This window comes from Podarcis filfolensis (assembly GCF_964270895.1).
Source record: "Podarcis filfolensis genome assembly, chromosome: 12".
Taxonomy (NCBI): Eukaryota; Metazoa; Chordata; class Lepidosauria; order Squamata; family Lacertidae; genus Podarcis; species Podarcis filfolensis.
Genome location: NC_139614.1, coordinates 7,401,521 through 7,421,545, shown reverse-complemented (window position 1 = coordinate 7,421,545; position 20,025 = coordinate 7,401,521). Strand labels below are relative to the sequence as shown.

The window sequence follows — 20,025 nt, the reverse complement described above, 5'->3', positions numbered from 1 at the left end:
CTTCACTCATCCCTCATGCCTGCCTGTGCCACACTTGTGCAAACACAGTACAGACTTTGTGTTCTACACAAAGCAGCACTTGATGAAATAGTTTGTTTACCATAATAAATTACGTTTATTTGAATTGGGTCTGTAATCTTATGGCCCAGGACAAACCAACCAGATCCAGATGAATGCATTTTCCAATTAAAAAAAAATTACATTCTGTTGACCATTCTGCTGTAGAAAGAATTCTGTGTTTCCAGATTGGTGGTGATAGGTCTCCGTTAGAACGTCAATATATAGTTTGGTCATATGTGTAACCATCAGATTTAAATGCTTTATAAAATACTGTGGAGAACCTATCTGGGCCTGGGGTTTGCCTACCTTTTTTAAAAAAATATTGAATCTCTTCATCTATAATCAGCTTTTCCATAAGTTTTGCCTCTGCATCCCCCAAAGTTGGTGTCGTTATTGTGTCCAGAAATTCTTGTATCTCTTCTGAGTGGAGGGGACTTGGAAGAGTACAGAGATGAGGAAAAACTCCTTAAATCTTCACAAAATTTTAGTAGAAAATAATTTCCCCCGTTTTGGTCTTTGTTCCTGTTAAAGTTGTTTTATTCCCCCCACCCACCCCCGTTTGCTAGTTTAGGTCTCTTCCCTCCAAATTCATAAAACTTTTGCTTTAAATATAGTAGTTGTATCATTGCTTTCTATATTTCTATGGTTCCTAATGCTTTCCATTTTTAAAGTGCCCTTTTTTGGTAGCTGAGTTGAGTTTTACAACTATGGTTTAACAGTATGTGCAAACTAGATCTATATCTATGCTTACAATATTATAAAGAACCTTTATTATTGTTTGAGAGTTAGTGACCACGGGGCTTAATACCTGCCATTTAAATCTAGTACCTAATAAAAGTATCTGCCTACTAGGTGTGTTTTTCTTGCTTTATTGCCAACCCCTTTGTTTAGTTTCATGATCAGTTTACATGGTTGGAAACAGTGAAAGTCAGTTGTATGATGCTATGACATTTCCCTCTCGTTTAGTTCTGTACAGAATAGTGAACGGGGCAAGAAGATTGGAAATGCCATGGTTACGACGAGCCGGAATGTTGTACAGACAGGAAGAGCCGTAGGTAAGATGCTTCGTAACTGGAAATCAGTATGTGCTGTGACACTTGTATGCTACAAACATAAACCTTAACTTCCACAGCCTGTTTCAAGAATCTTGTTGGTGGTATATATCTCCACCAACTGCACGCAAATGTTGCTACCTTCCGTAAATGAAGGGATAGCTGGAAACTAGCTGAAGCACTATGTATGGAGAAGTGAAACGGGAAAGTTCATGCACAACACTCGTAGGACGTGTCATTCGGGGAGGTGAAACTTTATCGCATATTTCTTCAGTGAGGGGTCTTTAAAATATGTTTTTGGGTGTGAAGAATTCAATTCTTACTATTTTTGTGATTGGACAACATCTAGCTTGGTAAAAACCACATAAACCAAAGGATTTTAATTTTACCTTCTGAAAATGTCAGGTAATGCTAAATAATAAGAAGTAATACAGTGGTACCTCGGGTTAAGTACTTAATTGGTTCCGGAGGTCCGTACTTAACCTGAAACTGTTCTTAACCTGAAGCGCCACTTTAGCTAATGGGGCCTCCTGCTGGTGCCGCGCCGCCGGAGCACGATTTCTGTTCTCATCCTGAAGCAAAGTTCTTAACTTGAAGCACTATTTCTGGGTTAGCGGAGTATGTACCTGAAGCGTATGTAACCCGAGGTACCACTGTATATAATATAAATGCAAGTACTTGGCAATCATTTTCCATGATTTCTATACCATTTTGCACACACCTAACTTACCAAGCAGAACGAAATTATATTAACTTAATCAAAATATATTTGGGATTCCCAAGTCATGTTACATCTTTTTAGCACCCCTCATTTTTGGAATTTGAAAGCTGTAAGATTCCACATGCCTATCATCTCGGCCATCAAGTTTGCTACTGCAATGGGGAGAGCCCCTCAGCCTTGCATACTCCTCAGCCCACTTTCCCCAAACCACCAATTCCAGAGCTAGCTATGAGTGTTGCATACTTACACAGACCTATGGAGCGTTCATCCCAAGCTTCGCCAATCTGAACCAGCTTTAAAAATGTCGTAGAGAATGCCAAAATAAGAGGCTGTCTGTTTGAGAAATCTGCTTTTTACACATAGATGTAAGTGCCCTTGCACTACAATCCCATATATACTTTTCAAGTTCTATTAAACTTAATGGGAATTACTTCTAAGTAAGCATCATGCTATTTTTTTTTTTTAGTGGAATTTTTTTTTTTAATTATTATTAAAGATTTTCTTGTTTTACAGAAGTAAGTGTAATGTCTCTCATATTTTTTCCATGTAACATTTTTACAAATCTGTTTCATTTGTTGAGACATTAGGGGGAGGGGGGGAAAAGGGGGTGGAGGGAGGGAAGATGGGTGGGGGTGGGGTCAGGTGGCGATGTTTCTATTATGCTTAATGTATGTGGGGTTTGGTGTCAGCGTTGCTTGTGCTGTTCACTTGTGTTCCTTTGGGGGTCAGAGAGGTTAGGGTTGGCCTAGGGTGTGGTTGTTTGTTTGTGATTGGCTGTGGTGATCTTTGTTTTCGTGTGTGAGTGGGGTGGGTGGGTGTTTTGGATCAGGTTAGCCATATTGATTTGTATGCTGTTGGTGGGTTATTGTCATTGTCTTGTTGGGCTGTGTCTATGATAAAGGGAAGCCATTAATTGCTCTCATCTTAGCCTTACCTTTGCCTAACCTTCCCCTCTTTTTACTATAAAATCCAGGTCAGTCAGTTGGAGGAGCTCTCACGAGTGCAAAATCAGCCATGTCCTCGTGGCTTTCTACTTTCACCCAGTCAACACAAAGCCTTGGGGAATAACTGTTCTGCCGCGGACCAAGCCCTTACATTCATTTTGAGAAAGAGACCTGTGGTTTTGCTTTAAAAAACACACCCATGAATTCAAGCAGCATGAGGATGAAGGAATGGCCTTTAAAGCTGCATCACAGGATGTCATTGCAGTTTGCATTAATGCCTCTTTTAAAAAAATCTGAGCCTTTGTAACAACAGTAGCATACAAGCCTTGTTGTAAGACGGGCTTTATTTTTCAGTGTGTGCTGTTCTTTGGTTGTTGATAATTATTTATGTAAATTTTGTTGTATTAACTCCAGCTGTCTAGACTTTTTCTTGAAAAAAAGAAAGAGTGGGGCTGACTAGGTTTGGAACAGAAAACTGACCTCTCACTTCCACCCTCCCATACCAAATGCAGAAGGAAGATCTTTTCATTTCAGTGGAACCAACTTGTGCAAAGGATTGCAGCCTAATGTTGCAACCTTTTGCACCTGTGGGTGGAACGAAGTGAAACAAATACAGATTAAATGAGACGTTCACACCCAGTTTAACACTTAAAGCGCCTAAATGACAGCTGATCTGAACAGCTGTTGGCCGTTTTGCACCAGCTCATTTCAGCTTTCGGAAATCTAGCTGCTAGCACTTAGGTTTAAAAAAGTTTGTTTTTAAAGGTCATGGATAAAATGGAAGTAAGATACTGACTAAAATACACAGGTTTACCATATTTTTGTTACCTCTTTGGAATTAACACCCAAGATACCTCTTAGCAGAAAAACAACTCTTGCAACTCTTGCTCAGTAACTGCAGTTTCCTTGTTTTCAAGTTGTGTGTGTGAATTTAGCTTTCATCTTTCACGTTCCCATTTGCTTGTGTTGCATCAAACAGTGGCTGTTCGAAAACTTTCACTAGTGAATACCTATAACCAAATACCTACCTCTCTGGCACAGTTAAGACTCCAAATGCAAGAGTCGGAAGTGCTTTTCCCCTTTCCTAGCTGCTTTAGGGTTTTCTAATTTAATGTGTAGGTTAGCAGACATTTGAGAAATGACTGTAACGAGATATTGGCTTTCTGCCAACGATAGTTTTATGGATTGCAATATAGGAAGCCGTGAGATTGCCTTGGACTTTAAGTAATTCATCTTAGTGTAGGACATTACAATATGAATGAGTTACCAAAATAAAGAATTCCAGGGCTTCCCTTAGATCATATTTTTGCTTACAACTGCCAGTTCAAGTCTCCTCCCCTTTCCTTCTTGGTTTTCTTCTCCAAACTGCAATGATTTAAATGGATGTGGAGTATAAAGTGTTAATTCAGGTGTACTGTAGCTAGACTGCTTTACTTCATATCCTTTTAGGGGACGGAATATTTATTAATGATGTAACATTGTGCACCAAAGTTGTCACAGCATACCCCAACCAGAATTCCTGTATTCTGGCCACATCTCAAAAACCCAGTTTTCAGAGATGGCTAGGGTTGCACTTCAAGATTTTCATATAAGCAGTTTGGGCTACTTCACCCAACTTTCCTGTAGATTAACTTCCCAAGAGAGAAGCATGTATACCACTGTGTGCAGCTGTTTTCACACCTGTTCCACATACGCATTATGAAAATTAATGACCAATTGTGGACTGCAACCAGTACACAGGTGCAATTTTCACACACCTGTGTATTTTTCATAGGTGCTGTAACAGGGAGGTTGTTATGAAGTGGCAGGTGCCCTGCTATAATCCATGTATATAGTACTCTTTGCAAGACACATCTTATGCTTTCAAGCTTACTCAGATATCTGAAATAATATAGCCAGCATAAAAAACCCCTTGTATGTTTTCTTCCACACTTCTTTAAATGAATGAGCCCATAAATTAGAGTTATAGTTTTCTAACCACAGAAGTTGACTGTGCTCCTAAAGAAAACATTTTACAAGGATGCTGCGGCTTGGAGATGCTACCCTTTTATTGAAACTACAGAACTAGGCACGCCATGAGTGTCCTTACACTGCAGTCAAACTGATACAACTTGTAAACAGAGTTTTTTTCTTGGGAGTTCCTTGGTTGGAATTGTTACATCCAGTTGTTGGTTTCCATCCTTCCCTAAAGGGAGCACAAATTAGGAGGCATCTGACTAACACCTTTTGCCAATTAATCCACAGGCACCATAACGAGGGATCAGCAAAATCCTTAGGGACAAGATGGAATGAAAAGCTGGTGATTCTTTTAAAATGTCTTCTCTTCTTTGGCGATCGCTCATAGTACATGACAATACGCTGTATAAGTGTTTATAGTAGCCATCATCTTGGGAGTGACCAATTTATATTTATAATTTTGCTACAGGGAAAAATTTGGCAGTAGTTAATTGTACAAGTCAAATGCAGGAATAAACTGTAAAACCTATTGAAAATGATTACTGTGTGTACTGCAGTAGTTACAATCACATAATTTGGATTCAGCAGGTAGTCGTAGTATACACTGAAAAAAAACCGGCATAAGCACATAGTGTATTACAAATGTGTGGGGTCACATACATATCTTTGCAAAAGGGTATTGAAAGACTATAGATTAGATGGAGGTCTGTAAGGGAAAATAATTCAAATTTAATATGACTAGCATTTGTTTTCTAGCCACTGATTTCAGTTTTGAGGTTTGAGTTTAATTTATTCTGGAAAACGTAAAAGGCAGTGCTGCTTGTATTATTGAAACATCACATGTAGCGCATTGAAGCACTCTTGCTTGAAGTTCTTCACATCAAGAAAGCACCAGCTAAAATGCAAGCACTGTCATTTACTCTAGTATTGTAGTGACAATTCTAGTGACTTAAGCCTTGCTGTTCCTGTAATGCAGAGGTAGTCAATGTGGTACCCTCCAGATATTGTTGGATTCACATTAGTATCAGCCAGCATGGCTAGTAGGAATGGTTATGAGCTCGGTATCATCTAGGGCACACTCAGTGGCTACCCCTATTTTCAGTTACATTCTTTAAGGGCTGGTTAGTACCGCATGCAAATTCTACCCGTAATGGGGCACACGATGTTGATGTGATCTAAAGCCAAATTAAGAACATGAAGTGCTTCAAATTCAAATAATACATGTGCTGTTCTATAGAAAATGGCAAGAGCATGTTAAAGTAAAATATAAAAAAAAATTCCCTTCCAAATGTAAAAGCATTGCCCAGCCCAAAGGAAAACCTCCACCCTGAGTTATATCTAACAGTATGATCTTAATACTTGCTCCACAAGCAAGTAAATGTTCAGGATGCAACACCTTGACTGGTGCCAACATACTGCATAGTACAGTGCTTTATGGCTACTGAAAGAGTATTATGCTGGTGTTTGAACATTTTGTCCCACACAAGTGTTTAGAATCAAGCCGCTAACTTGGTATTTTGTAAGGCTGTTTTATGTGCTGGTGCTCCCTATTACAAACGTATATATTTGCATCATGCACAGTAGAGAAACTGATTTTTATATTTTTTTAAATGTTACAAGTATTTGGAAATGTGTATCATATTACAGTAAGAAATAGACTAGAAATACCTCTATTCCAGTTTCTATACCACTTAACAAATTAATATCAATCATTCAAGGCTGGTTTTGAGACATAAACCTGAAATCAGTTATATAATCATGGCTTAAGTGAAATGAAACCTAAGTTTATTTCCATATGGTTTTTACTGCTACCAGCCTGTTGGAAGAGGAGGGTTGATAAATATTAGGTATTTCATCTATCATCAATGTGTAAAAAAATAGGTTACTATGTTCAAAAGATTATTAATGCTTCTGCTGTATATTTTGTTCTAAAGAAAATAAAGATTGTTCTTGTTTTGCTTGAATGTAACTTGTTTGGCACAAGGGTTTACTTGCAGTTTGAACTGCAAAAGCTTGAGACCTACTCTCTCTCACAACCTAGACAGGGGAAGAGAAACAGGCAAGAAACACTAACAAGTGTGAACAGGCCCTCCCCCATTGCCAGCTATATCAGACTAATTTTGGTGGTTTAAAAATGGGTATTCATGTTTTAACTCTTTTCCCTCATGACTTTCTCATACCGGTTTGTTTTCAAGAGTGTGCTAAAATTATCTGCCTCATGCAAATCAGCAGCAGCTTTTAATTATATAGCCTTCATTTTCACCTGCTGCAGTCAAAATTACAGCCGACATTCTAAATACCAAATATGAATCCATGTCTTCTTCTGCTTGTTAAAGTTGCCCAAGACATTCAGTTGACACTGAGCAAAATCTCAAAGAAACTGATCCATTCTAGACCACAGGTTAGGTGCACTGATATTACAGGAACAAAATCATCTTCATAAAAAATACAAACCAGTTACTTGTTTATCTTCATGAACTTGCAATCAATGTGATAATAATTTCCTCCAGTATTTCTTTCCTATACTGTTTTCTTCCAAGAAACCTATTGGCTAGTTAGTATTAGTTATAAATTTCTGAATAATATTTCCTCCTGTTCTGTTAGAAGGGCAGATTTACAGTGGTACCTTGGAAGTCAAGCGGAATCCATTTCGGAAGTCCGTTCAACTTCCAAAATGTTCGGAAACCAAGGCGCGGCTTCCGATTGGCTGCAGGAAGCTCCTGCTGCCAGTGGGACGTTTAGGTTCCAAAGAACGTTTGCAAACTCACTTCCCGGTTTGCGGAATTCAGAAGCCATAATGTTCCGACTTTATTTTAACAAGTTGGAAGTGGGTTGGTTTTTTTTAATAGGTTCAATTTTTTTACCAAAAACAATTAGCAGAAAAGTGCTGGACAAGAATCTTTCAGCTACTGAAAAGAACTATGCAAGTTTTAACAGTGGCCTGGTTCACACGTCATGCTAAGCCAAACCACAGCTTAGGGAGATGATTGTGGCCACTTCACTCCTCACCAGCTGTTTTGTGCCATGTTCAGCCAAGCTATGGTTTGTCTTAGCATGCTATCCAAACCTGGGCTTGTGGTTGGTTTGTCGTGGACAAAAGGTAATCAAGAACAAACCTTGGTTACAATTCATGGTTACATCTGGAGTTAAACCAAGGTTTGTTCTTGGTCTCAGAACGGCACAGCAGCAATGCAACAAGTGAGTGAGGCAGGCACCATCTCCCTGGAAGACCGCACACTCACATGTAGCCACTGTTTGGCTTAGCATGACGTGTGAACCAGCTATCAGAAAGCATGCATTTTAAATACGATTTTCAGCACCTTGCCTATGATTCCAAAGTGTAGTGAGTGCACTGTACAGCATCATCTGTCCCCTCTACATCTTGTGGCCCTCAGAGGAAAACAAACTTGTATACTGTAACTTACCTCTCTGGAATATTTCAGAACACGAGGCACTTGCACTTCCTGTTGCGCCTAATTTTCTGAGCCACCCAGTACCAGAATGTTTTTTGACATTAAGAGTTTGAGGAAATATTTTTTTTGACATTACAGTTTGAGGGAAGATACTGTCTTGCAGAAAACGCAGGAAACAAGTCTTTGACTCAGGTTTTTTTTTTTAATAAATTAATATCATTCAAAATACAGTGCCAGAACATGATGCAGCTGAACATGCTAGTATGATCCATCATGAAGCACCTGTGCTCATGTAAGATTGGCGGCGCTCCGCTACTGCTAGTGGTTCCTGGGATTAATGCCAGAGCAGCACTACTGAACTGCTCTCCTGCACAGAGTATTCCTGGAAAAAAAAATTTGTTCCCCCCCCCAAAAAAAAAACAAAAACAAAAGAGAGACAACTAAGGGATATCTATACACAGTCACACTACAGTAATGCTTGTTATTAAATTAACAAAAATAAAAACCTGGTTAATCCACACTATATCTTGGTTAACATCGGGGCAGGGGGACATAAGCAGCAGGAAGTAATATGCATGAGCCATTGTTTCTGAAATACAGAATGTGGAACTGTTTACTGAGCAAAAGCTCCACACACACCCGCACTAGGTAGGGCTGGCAATTCTTACTGCAAGCCCAGCAACGTAAGTTCACACCTGGCAAACTACCAGCTGCTCGGAAGACCTGTATTCTAAATAGACAGGTATAAGTTAGTGAAAATACATGCACCTAATAATAATAAAATAATAATAATAATACAGCTTGACTGAGCCTGCAGTCATTTTGCCCTGCATGTCACCGTAAATTGGAAGATCTACCCTTCCTACCACAGGTAGATCCATGGGATTTGTTTCTCTCTTTACATGGCATTATTATACCAACACGGCTGTTGTGTAATAGGTGTAGCACATTCCATTAGGCCACACAATCTATAATAACTAGCACATACAAAGATTTCCAGAACTCACTCAAATATAACTGGAAGATACTTTGAGCAATTAACATACCATCCTAGAAATAGAAGCTGCTTTTGTGAAAGTTTCCTGAACTAAAAGTCTTCACAAGACTAAAAATTTAGACAATAAGCAGATGCTTTAAGCTTGCAATATACATACAGATCCCATCAGCTACCAGAGGGATTGTTTCAGATTATGGAAGCATATCTGCTTATAAATTCCACCGATTTACACTCAATGGCCACAAAATGTTAAATAGGGCATACATACAAGACAGCTTATTGTTTCATATTCCAGCCCTGTTCTCTCAAAGAGTTTTCATGATAACCAGTTATAGGCATGCAGTCTCTTAATTTTGGGAGCTATACAGGTGGCAGTGTCAGCATCTCTCCATCAATCTCAAACTCATCAGCTCCATCTGGTGAAAAGAGATACGGTGGAGGCTTCCATGGGGATTCTTCAAGGCAAGATGGATATAGCTTTCCCACAGTGCACCGAAAGTCTTTCCCCAAATCCCAGAGCACCCGTTCAGATATATGCTGGCGCAAGAACCACCGGTCAAGTTCCATATCATACTGGTAGGTGGCATACTTGGCTCTCTCATTCATGTGGGTTTCTCGTATGAAGACACATAAGGAGTTGGAAATTACAACAGCTCTGACACAGGGGTCAGAATATCGTTTGGCAGGGATGTTGGCTGCCATTCGCCATTCATTTTTATTCACATCATAAACTTCCACAGTAACGGAAGACCCATCTACAGTGCTAGTAGGGAGCCTTATACCAGAGTTGCTGCCAACGTGCAAGCCTCCGATATAAAATATTTTATCCCCAAAAGCAGCAGCCGAAGCAAAGCATCTACTAGTTTGTCTCATAGCCATTTCAACCCAAGCATCTGACCTGGGGAAGTAACAGTACATCAGGTTGTGTGCCATTACATAAATGCAGTTATGAACAGCAACAGCTGTACTCCATTGCCACGCACAGGGCAGTGGGCTTACCATTGTCCATTCATCTCTCTCAGTATCATACCTTTCAACAGTTCTCCTGTTGAGCTCTCCACCTACACTGTCTCCTCCAATTGCATAGATGTGGCCTTCACAGCAAACTAGGGATGGCTTTATACGAACAAACAGCATTGGACTCTTTGGAAACCAAGTGTTTTGTTGGGCATCAAACCAGTAAAAGCAATTCACAGTTCGGAAGGCAACCTGAAGTCTGCTAGTTTTACTGTGGTTAGTTTTTGCATTTTTCAATGGGATCTGCCCCCCTGCTATATAAATATCATTATCAGGAGTTACAAGCGTCCCAACCTTATGCAAGTCAGCAGGAGGGCTGCAGAGCTTGTAAACTTTTTCAGCCTGTGGGCTGTAGCAAACTGAAGAGTAAAGACCACCAGGGTTTTCAGAAGCAGCTTCAATGAAGATCATCATTTCCTCTTTAGTCATTCCAAGTCTTGGTTTAAAAAACTTCGGCATAGATTTATATAATCCTTGAACCACTACCGATTTATCATTCGGCGGTAAGCCTTGAAACCAAGCTCTTTGTGTAACTTCAGAAAGCGCATCAATTCTTATTTGGCTAAGAACAGATGACAAATACTGTGATCGAGATTCTGTGTTGTATTCCAGCCATAACATAGCAGCTTCACGAACGGTTTCCTCCTTTTCCACATTTAAGTTGTCACTACTCAAAATGTCTATCAACAGATCATGTGAGAGCTGCATGAAAGCCTCCTGGTGGCATACAGCTGTGAACTTGTGTTCTACCATTCTTTTAGCACTCTGTTTTAACTCCTCACAGCTGAAAAGATCAGCGAAGCTCAACAGCCGCACACAGTTCTCTGCATTTATTTTTTTAATTAAGTATTCTCTGCAACGCTGTAACACATCTTCTACCTGCAATAAAAAACAATGCAATGCTTACATTAATTTCATATTTAAGGTCAACAGTAAAGAAAAAGAAACAGGAAAAGAAACAAATTTCCCTAGATTTCTATAAAAGCAACCTCCCCTTAACTTATTCTATGTTTAAGATAATATTTTATTCTCTTGCCATTTATACTGTTTTAAATGTGTATTCTATACCTCACCTTCCTTTGTAATGTCTTATTTTGAAATCTTTAAGAAAATATTTTTGTTTCCTATTAATTACATTGCTTTGACTGTATATTTTGCATTTCAGTTTCTTTTGTAATGCTTTATAGTGTAATACTTTATTTGATGTTTTAATGTAGGTTGAAAACTGATTTGAGATTTTTTCTTAAAAATATAAAGCAGTATAGATATGAAATTAATAAACAACTTCTACTGTACAAAGGTGAAGGGATCATTTACAGAATGTGCCTAAACATACTGGCTACAACATACCATTGTTCACAAAAAGGAAAGGAAGGGAGAAAATGCCCCAGTTCATCTGCAAAGGCCAAAGTCTATTGGTTACTGAAGAAACTGACCATCTTTCAGTGATCAGGGGTTTTCCCTATTTATCTCTGTAGATAATAAGGAGAGGCTTTCCCTACTGCTGGTCAAATTGTTACATACCTCAAAACAAAACAAAAAAATCCCTGCTTTCCCACCTCACTAGGTATCAGACAGCTCCAATCTCTGCAGGGATGGTAGTGAACAGGAAAAGCTGAATCAAACCTTATGCTAGTTCACTGGTTAATACAGTCATTCAACTGTTAGCTGTAAACATCAGTCTCCAAAGAATTTCAGTAATGATGTCCATAACAAGGCAACAGATGCAAATCTGGGAGGTTCCACTTCCTTTTACTGCACTGCTGCCCCTTACGTTGCAATGTATTCAAGTACCTCTAGATTATCACTCTCCTTATAAGCGTCCTCAGACTCTTGAGATAATCATATAAAAAAAATTCCCTGTGTGCCTCCTACAAGAGATGTTTGTAGTAGTGCTTCAGTTGTACAATGCTCTCCCTAGGGAACTTCACCAATATCTCTTCTGTGTCGTGCTAAGACATTATTTTATTATCCCAGGCATGTGGGCCTTAAGTTAGTGTACTGGCCATTAGTGGGAGGGATATTTGTGTTTTATAATGGCTTCTGTGACTGAACACTTTTAATGTGTATCATTATTTTTAATTGGTCTGTTATATATTGCTTTTTGGTTGTAAAGAGGTTAACAAATTAAATATAGAAAATTAATTATACTGCAAATTCCCTTTAGAAAGCCCAGGACAGTGCATGGCTCCCTGAAATCATGAGCAGCTAAACTTTTGTGGCCTGGGGGACCCATTCACCATTGGCCACCCTTTGAAAGTGGCATCCATGCAGGACAATAGAGGAGTAGGGCTATTGTTTCCCCTCTGCTCAAATGATCAATCCTATGACCAATCACCCCTTTCTGAACACTGGGCTCCACCCAGTGCAGCACAACTTAGTTAAATTGTCATTACCAAAAATCCGCAGTCTTAAGGGGCCAAAAAAATGCTTAGAGGGCCACATTAGTCTCTCAAATTGAGGGTTAGCTATCCTTGCCCTATATCAATACATCAATTTTACATCTTAATTCTACAAGGATGTAATGGAGAGCAAACTCATTTGAACCAAATAGAAATAGATTGTAATTAGTTTATAGTAGCATCAGGGCAGAAAATGCAAATACTTCCATGACAGTTTCTGTTAAATGTAAAAGAAAATAAAAAGTTAAATATTCAGAATGATACCTTTTTAAAAGTGTCTTAGAAAAGTTAGCATATAACATTCCTACCTGTAAGAAGCAAGCCGTTTCATAAAGCTGTTCGACTGTAGTGTCACTTATTGCCAAATTACCCGTGTATGCGTAAATTATTATGATTTGCAAAGTGGCCGCATCCACATTCCTTAGATGGACATGTGTTTGCTTGCTTTCACTCAACCCACTCATAAACATAGCCCTGAAAGATAAAACAAAATACATTAACTTCAAGCTTCTATCTTACTTTCTCCAACTCTTTGAAGCCTGGAGCTGGATAAAATTCAGTACATATAAGAGCATTCAAAACTATTAAATGGTTCACAAAGGCTGCATTCCAAGGATTGGGATTTCACACTATTTACATCCAGTTTCATGGATAAGCTACTGTCCAGTTTGTGTGCAAGAGGACTCCCTGATCTTATTGAGGTACAAATCAGTTTAGAAAACATAATAAATGCTATATATCAACTTCCTCTGTGTTTAGGTTACATTAAGCAGATACACCATCTTTTTCAGTGTATAAGTCTCTGTTTAGCTAAATTTGCTTTAAAAACAGTAGTCAAAAATTGGTGGTCATCTTATACGCAGGGGTGTATACACAAGGGTTTGGGTTTGGACTCTGGTGTGGGCAGCACGGGCTCAAGTTTGTGTTTGGGCTCTCGTGCAGGCAGCCTGGGCTCAGGTTTGTATTTGGGCTCTGGTGCAGGCAGCCTGGGCTTGGGTTCAGGCTCTGGTGGGGGCGACCCGGGCTCAGGTGGTCTAGGCTCTGGCAACACAGGCTCAGATTTCTTCATTTTGGGTTCAAAAAAATAGGGGTTGTCTTATACATGGAAAAATATGGTATGTAATCTCTCCCATAAGAGCAATGCTGACTGAAATCCAACCATTCTGCCCTTCTTTAAAGTATAAAAACAGTTATTACTTTCAAAATCTCCTGTTTAGAACAACTGTCAATGGTCAAAATCTTTTTTTGGTCAAACACATTCTGACATCAGTCAATGGCTTGTAGTAAGCACCAGAACACTTAGTCGTACATACACAAAATTGCAGATTCCTGTAGTTAAAACTAGTTTCATTTGAGTATTTCACACTCATCTGCAACTTTCTAGTAATTTTAACTTCATCTTTCATGCAGTCACCAGAGACACACAGGCATAAAATTTAAATTAGTTTGATGTTAGTATTCCTTGAGTACTTCCATGTTACTGGTGTGAAAATCATTTCGTTTTGGGACAAGTTTCAAGTTTTCAAAAGGTCTGGAATTGCCAGTATGTCTTGGTACACATCGCACAACTGAAAGCCAAGAGCAGCCACTGATACTGTGCTTTTATTTCATTTCATTAATACTCACTGAGATATCAACCATACCAGAAGTTTCAAATACACAATGGAACAAAGCACATGGAAAATGCAGCATGTCCCAACATCTTCTACAATATGTATAAGATATTTTTATTTATAAAGATATTAGTTGCACAAGTTATTTTGCTCTTGTACAATAAACATCACAGCAGATATTGAGCCAGAACTCTGGGCATATTCCCCATGGTCAATTTGCACTCGAGCTTGCCTAAGTCTTTTAGATTAGTGGTAGCCAGTGTGCGATGCTTTCCGTAAATTATGGACTACATACACATGGCAAATTGTAAACAATGATTGATGGAAGTTGCAGTCCATGACAGCTTGAGGGCCCCACTGGCTACTCCTGTAAGTAGACTGCACTCTTCTCCCTAACCTGCCATGGAATAGTGGAATCATGGAATAGTGGAATCATGCTCTTATTTCATGTGAGTATTCTATTTCCATGCCTCCTTATTTCCTAACACACAACAGAGCAATGGGGTTTTGCATGCATGTGCACACACACTTTAGATCTGTTCACACTCAACTCTAGGGCAAGAGGGACAGTTGTCTCTCTTCCCCCCGCTCAAAAAGAAAAAACTTTGCAAACCTCAAAACTGTAAAAAGAAGAAAAACCTCCTTCTCCTTCTGTGAAATTGAGCTGGAGACACTTCAGACCTTGTTTTCATTAACTAAGCTTCCCTCCATAACGCAAATGTCATGTTTGGCACTCAAACATCACTCTTACAATAGATATTCCACACTTTGTGAAGCTACCAAAGTAGTTGTACATCCCCGTTTAGCTATTCCACATCCAAAACTCCATTCACTTCAAATTACCCAGTAGAACCATTTTAAAATTATATTATACACTGTAGTCTTAGACATAAGAGATGAACAGAATACATTTTAATGGAAGAAATAACACTACTTTAATCACATACCTGAAGTAAGAGCTGCATGTAGCAAGAACCATCTTATGGCATGGGAATTCAGTGCCCTCAACAATTAAAACAATGTCAGTTAGCAACTGCTGTTCATAGAACAACTTTAACTGCTCCAGTAAGGATACAGCATATTCCGTATTGATCTGCCTTTCTTCCTGGGTAGACATGATTGCATTCCATTAATATTTCCAGAAACAGGTTACAGAAGCCACTTTACTTCAGCAGGAAAGAGGTCAAGCAACCATTTTTTGAAGAACTCAGAAGAAACTACAAGGGATATTTTGAATCCTTTGCTAACTTTATTAAGATATTCAGCAATGATAGATTGGACTGTTGAATCAATACTTCAGATGGCAACCCACTACTTGGATACAATAAACTGACTTGGTGTCCATCCGTTCGCCTGAGACTTTCAAGAACGACCGCCAAGTTCCTGTTCAGATTTCCAGTGATGCAGTTCATGGGCAAATGAATGCAATTTGTGAGGTAGATTTTCTTGAACCATCTCTCAATCACTTGTGACTAGAAGAAAAAAAAAAATGTCAGCAATTTTTCTAAGCCTGTTCTACCATTGTTCTGCCTAGAACACTGTTTGGTATGCTACTTTAAACCATAAAGTTGCTGTTATGAAGGCCATTCATAAATGCAAAGACTAACAGTGAAGAACACATTTTATGCCTTCTCAACTCCTCTGATGATTTAAGAATGCCCAGAACTAAAATGAAGCATTGGATAGGAGTAGCAGTGTAGAAATGTTATTAAACCCATCTATTGTGGTCCTAACTGGTCCTCCCTCTCCTAGCACTGGCAATGTCTCCTTAATAATTGCAATAATGGATCAAGTTTTTGTCTCTCTTCACAATATTTAACAGAGGGGGCTACGACCACTTCCTATGCCCTACTGGCTCACTACTGTCAGACTACCTTTTCCCATTCTGTTTTGACACCCAAAGCCAGGCGCCATGTGGAGAATAGCTTTCCTATCCCTGTTTCTAACCCTGCTGGAGACAGAAAGGGTGGCCCATGTTTTTGCACTGGGTAATAGAGATGCCATGAGAATCTCAGCAGCCTATCCCAGCTGTCCTCTCTGGTTCAAGTTCACTCCAACTGTGGGGGAGATCACCACCCAGTGTTCAAAACTCCCGTTGTTCTAGGCGCATTTTGCGACAGGGAATTTCATTAGTGCAAACAGTTTCTGAGCTCTGGGCGCAGTACTATGCCAAAGATTTCAGATTAAAACTGCAGAGGACCTTTTTTTGCCTCCCTACTTCCAGCTACTCTCTGAGGATTGGAGAAAAGACCCTCTTAAGAATATTAGGGGGGTGAGCAGGGAAAGGACTATACTATATGAAAAATGGACATAATATTTTAGCTGCAGTTCATTCAGTTTCAGCTTTGTATTCTTGTTATAAAAAAGTGTGCCTAGACATTCAGTTGTTGTGCCCATAACCTAGGCTTAAGGTGCCATTTAGCTCCTGGCTTTTCATATCTCAGTTTCTAACACTGCCATCACCACTGAGAAAGTGGGGCTCACTGTCATGGCAAGCCACTTTCCAATTCAAGGGCAGTGAGCAGCTGGTTCTTAGCCTGTTCCCAATCAAGATTAACGTTTCCCCATTAAACACCAGCAAGGTCTCCATAACTTGAAAGCTAAATGCTTTCAACCTTTGCTTATACTATTTGTTTTCTAGCAGTGATGTGGAGAAGAAAAAATTCTAGTGCTTTATTTTTTTGTCAAAAATTTTCTCTTTTTTAACTTCATTAATAACAATGGATGGATGCCAACTACAAATACAAACAGGCAAGCTTGGCAGTTTCAAAGTTTTTAGCTTGTTTACTAAATACAAGTAGAACATACATACTCCTTTGATTCCCTCCAAACATCCTTCTTAAACCATAGTACTAAGGAAAAAAGAATACCAAAGCTCAAATGTAGCCAAATACTACTACTCCTAAAAGTCTTGGAAATACTGCTTTTATTAGAACTAAACTGTGACAGCACCAACTACTGGCTCATGCACAGACAGCCACTACATCTCTAAATCTCTTCTGGGAGTTCTGTGGCCTAACCAGTTACAGTACATCCTATCAAAACTTGTACACAATTTGGTGGCTTCATTTCAGAAACTTGTCCAACTTATCTCTGTCAACACAGCTTACATTTATATAATACATATTACTACTTTTCCATTTCATTGAACTTATTTTGAACTTTTAGACAACATTTTTTTCAGCTACTCCCATATACCTACAGATCTCAAACGCTACTCTTTCAACCATGTCTTAACAAGGCTGCTCAGCTGCACCAAACTTCAGTTCGGATCCCTCTGTAATACCAAATGACATCTTTTCTGATCACTACCATCACCAATCACTTATTCTTATGGTCCATGCTATTTCTCAAGAAAAAGAAGTATTGGTGCTCACCCTGAACGCCTCCCTTGTTCTCTCATAATGGCAACGGTGTCCACTTTAAAGGTGCCAGAACTGAGTTTTGGCAAGTTCTGGCTAAAAAAAGCCCTGCTTGTGGTTTCTGTAAGTATTATACTGGCATACATTTCAAATGGCATACACTTCAAATTTCCAAGTAGGATGACTCTGCAAGACTGAACTCTCCAACCTTCAGTCTTTCAGATCAAGAGAAATCTGATTTCTAAACAAGAATTGCAAGATGTGTTATAAATCACACACACAATCCTATTCAAAACTATTTTTCTTTTAAAGCCTATATACAGAACTGCACTTTATATTATTTTTATTAAAACACCATCACCTGAAATTAAGCTGTATGAATTGTCCTTCTGATCCTCGGTTATTAACCCAGCCAATAATCGCTGTTAAAAAGATATCAATTAAAGCTCAATATGAATTGTAGTGCCAGCACAGAAACACATACTATTGCTGAAATATGAGCCCCTGGGAACAGCAATAGCACCAGTCACTAAACCTGGCAAAATTAAGAATGCCAAGCAAGCCCTATTGATGCCATGCCCACTCCCTACCTCCCCCCCCAAAAAAAAAAAATTCTTGCAGCAACAGCTATATCAAATGCACAATATATTTCTGAACTTGTTACTTCAACTCAGTAGTTAAAATTTGCATCTGTTCTATGTAGAACAGGTGAAAAAGTAACCTGATCACCATTCTCAAAACATTACAATCCAAACATCCGTTCACATGCCAAGTTCACAATGCAACTATATAATTATGCCAAGCCAATATAAATCATCATTAAATTTATATGTGTGTGTGTGAAAGAGAGAGATCAAGATTAAAACAGAAGAAGCAAAAGGAGTCTGTTGCTCAGCTTCAATTAAGTACCTCCATTTCAAAATCATTAATTGTAACTTTACACCTACATTTCATTTTGGGGGGCGGGGAGGGGGAGCGGAATCCCATCCTCACCCTCTCTGCTAAGCAACGCCAACCTCTTTCCTTTCCGCTAGGAGGCTGTGGTGTCAAAAAAACCCCACCTGCTTTTCTCATCCCGGGAGGGGAACAAGGTGTGTTTCTAAACAGCAGCTCTGTAAGGATGACCACCCAAAACCAGTACAGCGGTACTTTGGGTTAAGAACTTAATTCGTTGCGGAGGTCTGTTCTTAACCTGTAGCACCACTTTAGCTAATGGGGCCTCCCGCTGCCGCTGCGTAATTTCTGTTCCTGAAGCAAAGTTCTTAACCCGAGGTACTATTTCTGGGTTAGCGGAGTCTGTAAACTGAAGTGTATGTAACCCGAGGTACCACTGTATTTTTACGCAGCGGCGACAGGATGCAGCAAGGCAGACACCCTGACCATGGCTTCACCTGGATGCGATGCTAAGCCAGGCCAGGCCCACTCGTCAGCTTTCACCTCCACACCCACCATAACACCCCTTCCTCCCCAAAAGAAAAACAGCAACCCCTCCGCCCGCCCTTTGGAACAAAGACCTGGGGCGCCCGCTCTGGCCCAGAGCCGCAGCCTGACATGGGAGGCGGCAGGCGCGGAGGATGCGCCGCTGCGGCGGCCCTGAGCGGGGAATTCCGCGCCCCCCCCCAAAAGCACCTACTCTCCAGTCGCGTCGCCGCAAGAGGCGGAGTCCGGGGGGGGGGGGGAGAGCCGTTCACGGCGCGTGGGGAACAACACACTGACACAAACACACGTCGCTCAGGCGCCTCACACCCCCGCGGCCTTCCTCCTCCTCCTCCTCCTCCTCCTCTCCCCCCATCACCGTCCGCGGAAGCCGGTGCCGACCACCCTCAACCCGGCCAGGAAGGAGCCCAGGCCGCTTTGTCCAGGCCAACGCGTGGGGGGGGGGGGGAAGAGAGAATAGGAGTCTATGGCGGATTTTCTTTTTTGAGGGGGGGGGTCGCGCGCGTTTCCTGTCACGGAAGGGCCGACAGAGGCCTAGGAGATAGTGGAGGCGGCATCCCTTCACCCGCACCCCCAGGACAGACGCCCCTCACAAACCTGCGCCACCCTCTCCCCTCCCGCGGCGGCCGCGTCGCCTTCCTCCCCTCAGGATCCTCCCGGGCGAAAAGGAAAGCGGAAGGAGGTGAGGGGTGGGGGAGGTGGACGGGGGAGGGAAAGGGGCCCGGGGCGGAGGGACACACAGGGCGGCTGCGCACGCGCGGGAGGCCTTACCTCGCTCTCCGCCCGCCTGCTTGCCCGCCCCGACGTCCGTTGAAAGGAGCGCAGCGCGCGCGCGGGCGCACCCTCTCGGCGTTCCAGCCCGCCCTCCTGCGCATGCTCGAAGGGAGGGGAGCGCGACGCGGGCGGGGGAGAGAGAGAGAAACGGCAAGGAGGCGGAGCTTGGGTGTGTGGGCGGGAAATGTTTTCGCGCATGGGCAGGGCCGCCTCCGCCCGGCGCGGCCTTTCTCCCTTCGTGCGCACGCGCCCCTCGCTCCACCTACCGCCGCGGTTT

The 20,025-nt window shown here is 40.9% G+C and overlaps 2 protein-coding genes across 5 annotated transcripts in view; one reads left to right on the top strand and one right to left on the bottom strand.

The window, feature by feature from the left end:
• AVL9 (AVL9 cell migration associated) overlaps positions 1-6,697 on the top strand; it is a 36,636-nt gene extending 29,939 nt beyond the window's left edge. Inside the window, exons 15-16 of the mRNA XM_083578012.1 lie at positions 1,027-1,115; positions 2,807-6,697. Of these exons, the coding sequence (XP_083434138.1) occupies positions 1,027-1,115; positions 2,807-2,901 (184 nt within the window). The 3' untranslated portion in view covers positions 2,902-6,697. The remainder of the gene's footprint in view (positions 1-1,026; positions 1,116-2,806) is intronic.
• Positions 6,698-8,328: 1,631 nt separating this feature from the next.
• On the bottom strand, positions 8,329-19,844 carry KBTBD2 (kelch repeat and BTB domain containing 2). 4 transcript variants are annotated; one of them, XM_083578017.1, is made up of 4 exons: positions 19,746-19,844; positions 15,123-15,647; positions 12,871-13,036; positions 8,329-11,039 (listed from the first exon to the last, which is right to left on the bottom strand). In XM_083578017.1, exons 2-4 carry the CDS (start codon positions 15,290-15,292, stop codon positions 9,504-9,506), a joined length of 1,872 nt encoding a protein of 623 aa, XP_083434143.1. In that variant the 5' UTR covers positions 15,293-15,647; positions 19,746-19,844; the 3' UTR covers positions 8,329-9,503. The 4 variants fall into 4 exon arrangements, with proteins under 4 accessions (XP_083434143.1, XP_083434142.1, XP_083434144.1 ...); XM_083578016.1 differs by having other exon boundaries at positions 19,572-19,755; XM_083578018.1 differs by lacking the exon at positions 19,746-19,844 and adding an exon at positions 17,899-18,116.
• Between the last annotated feature and the right edge of the window lie 181 nt (positions 19,845-20,025).

Bases quoted from the DNA above. Each gene is read 5' to 3' on its own strand.
- KBTBD2 (XM_083578017.1), bottom strand. From the start codon at position 15,292: ATGTCTACCCAGGAAGAAAGGCAGATCAATACGGAATATGCTGTATCC. The intron at 13,037-15,122 runs GTATGTGATTAA...TTTATCTTTCAG, and splicing joins ACATGCAGCTCTTACTTCAG to GGCTATGTTTATGAGTGGGT. The intron at 11,040-12,870 runs GTAGGAATGTTA...TTTTTATTGCAG, and splicing joins AAACGGCTTGCTTCTTACAG to GTAGAAGATGTGTTACAGCG.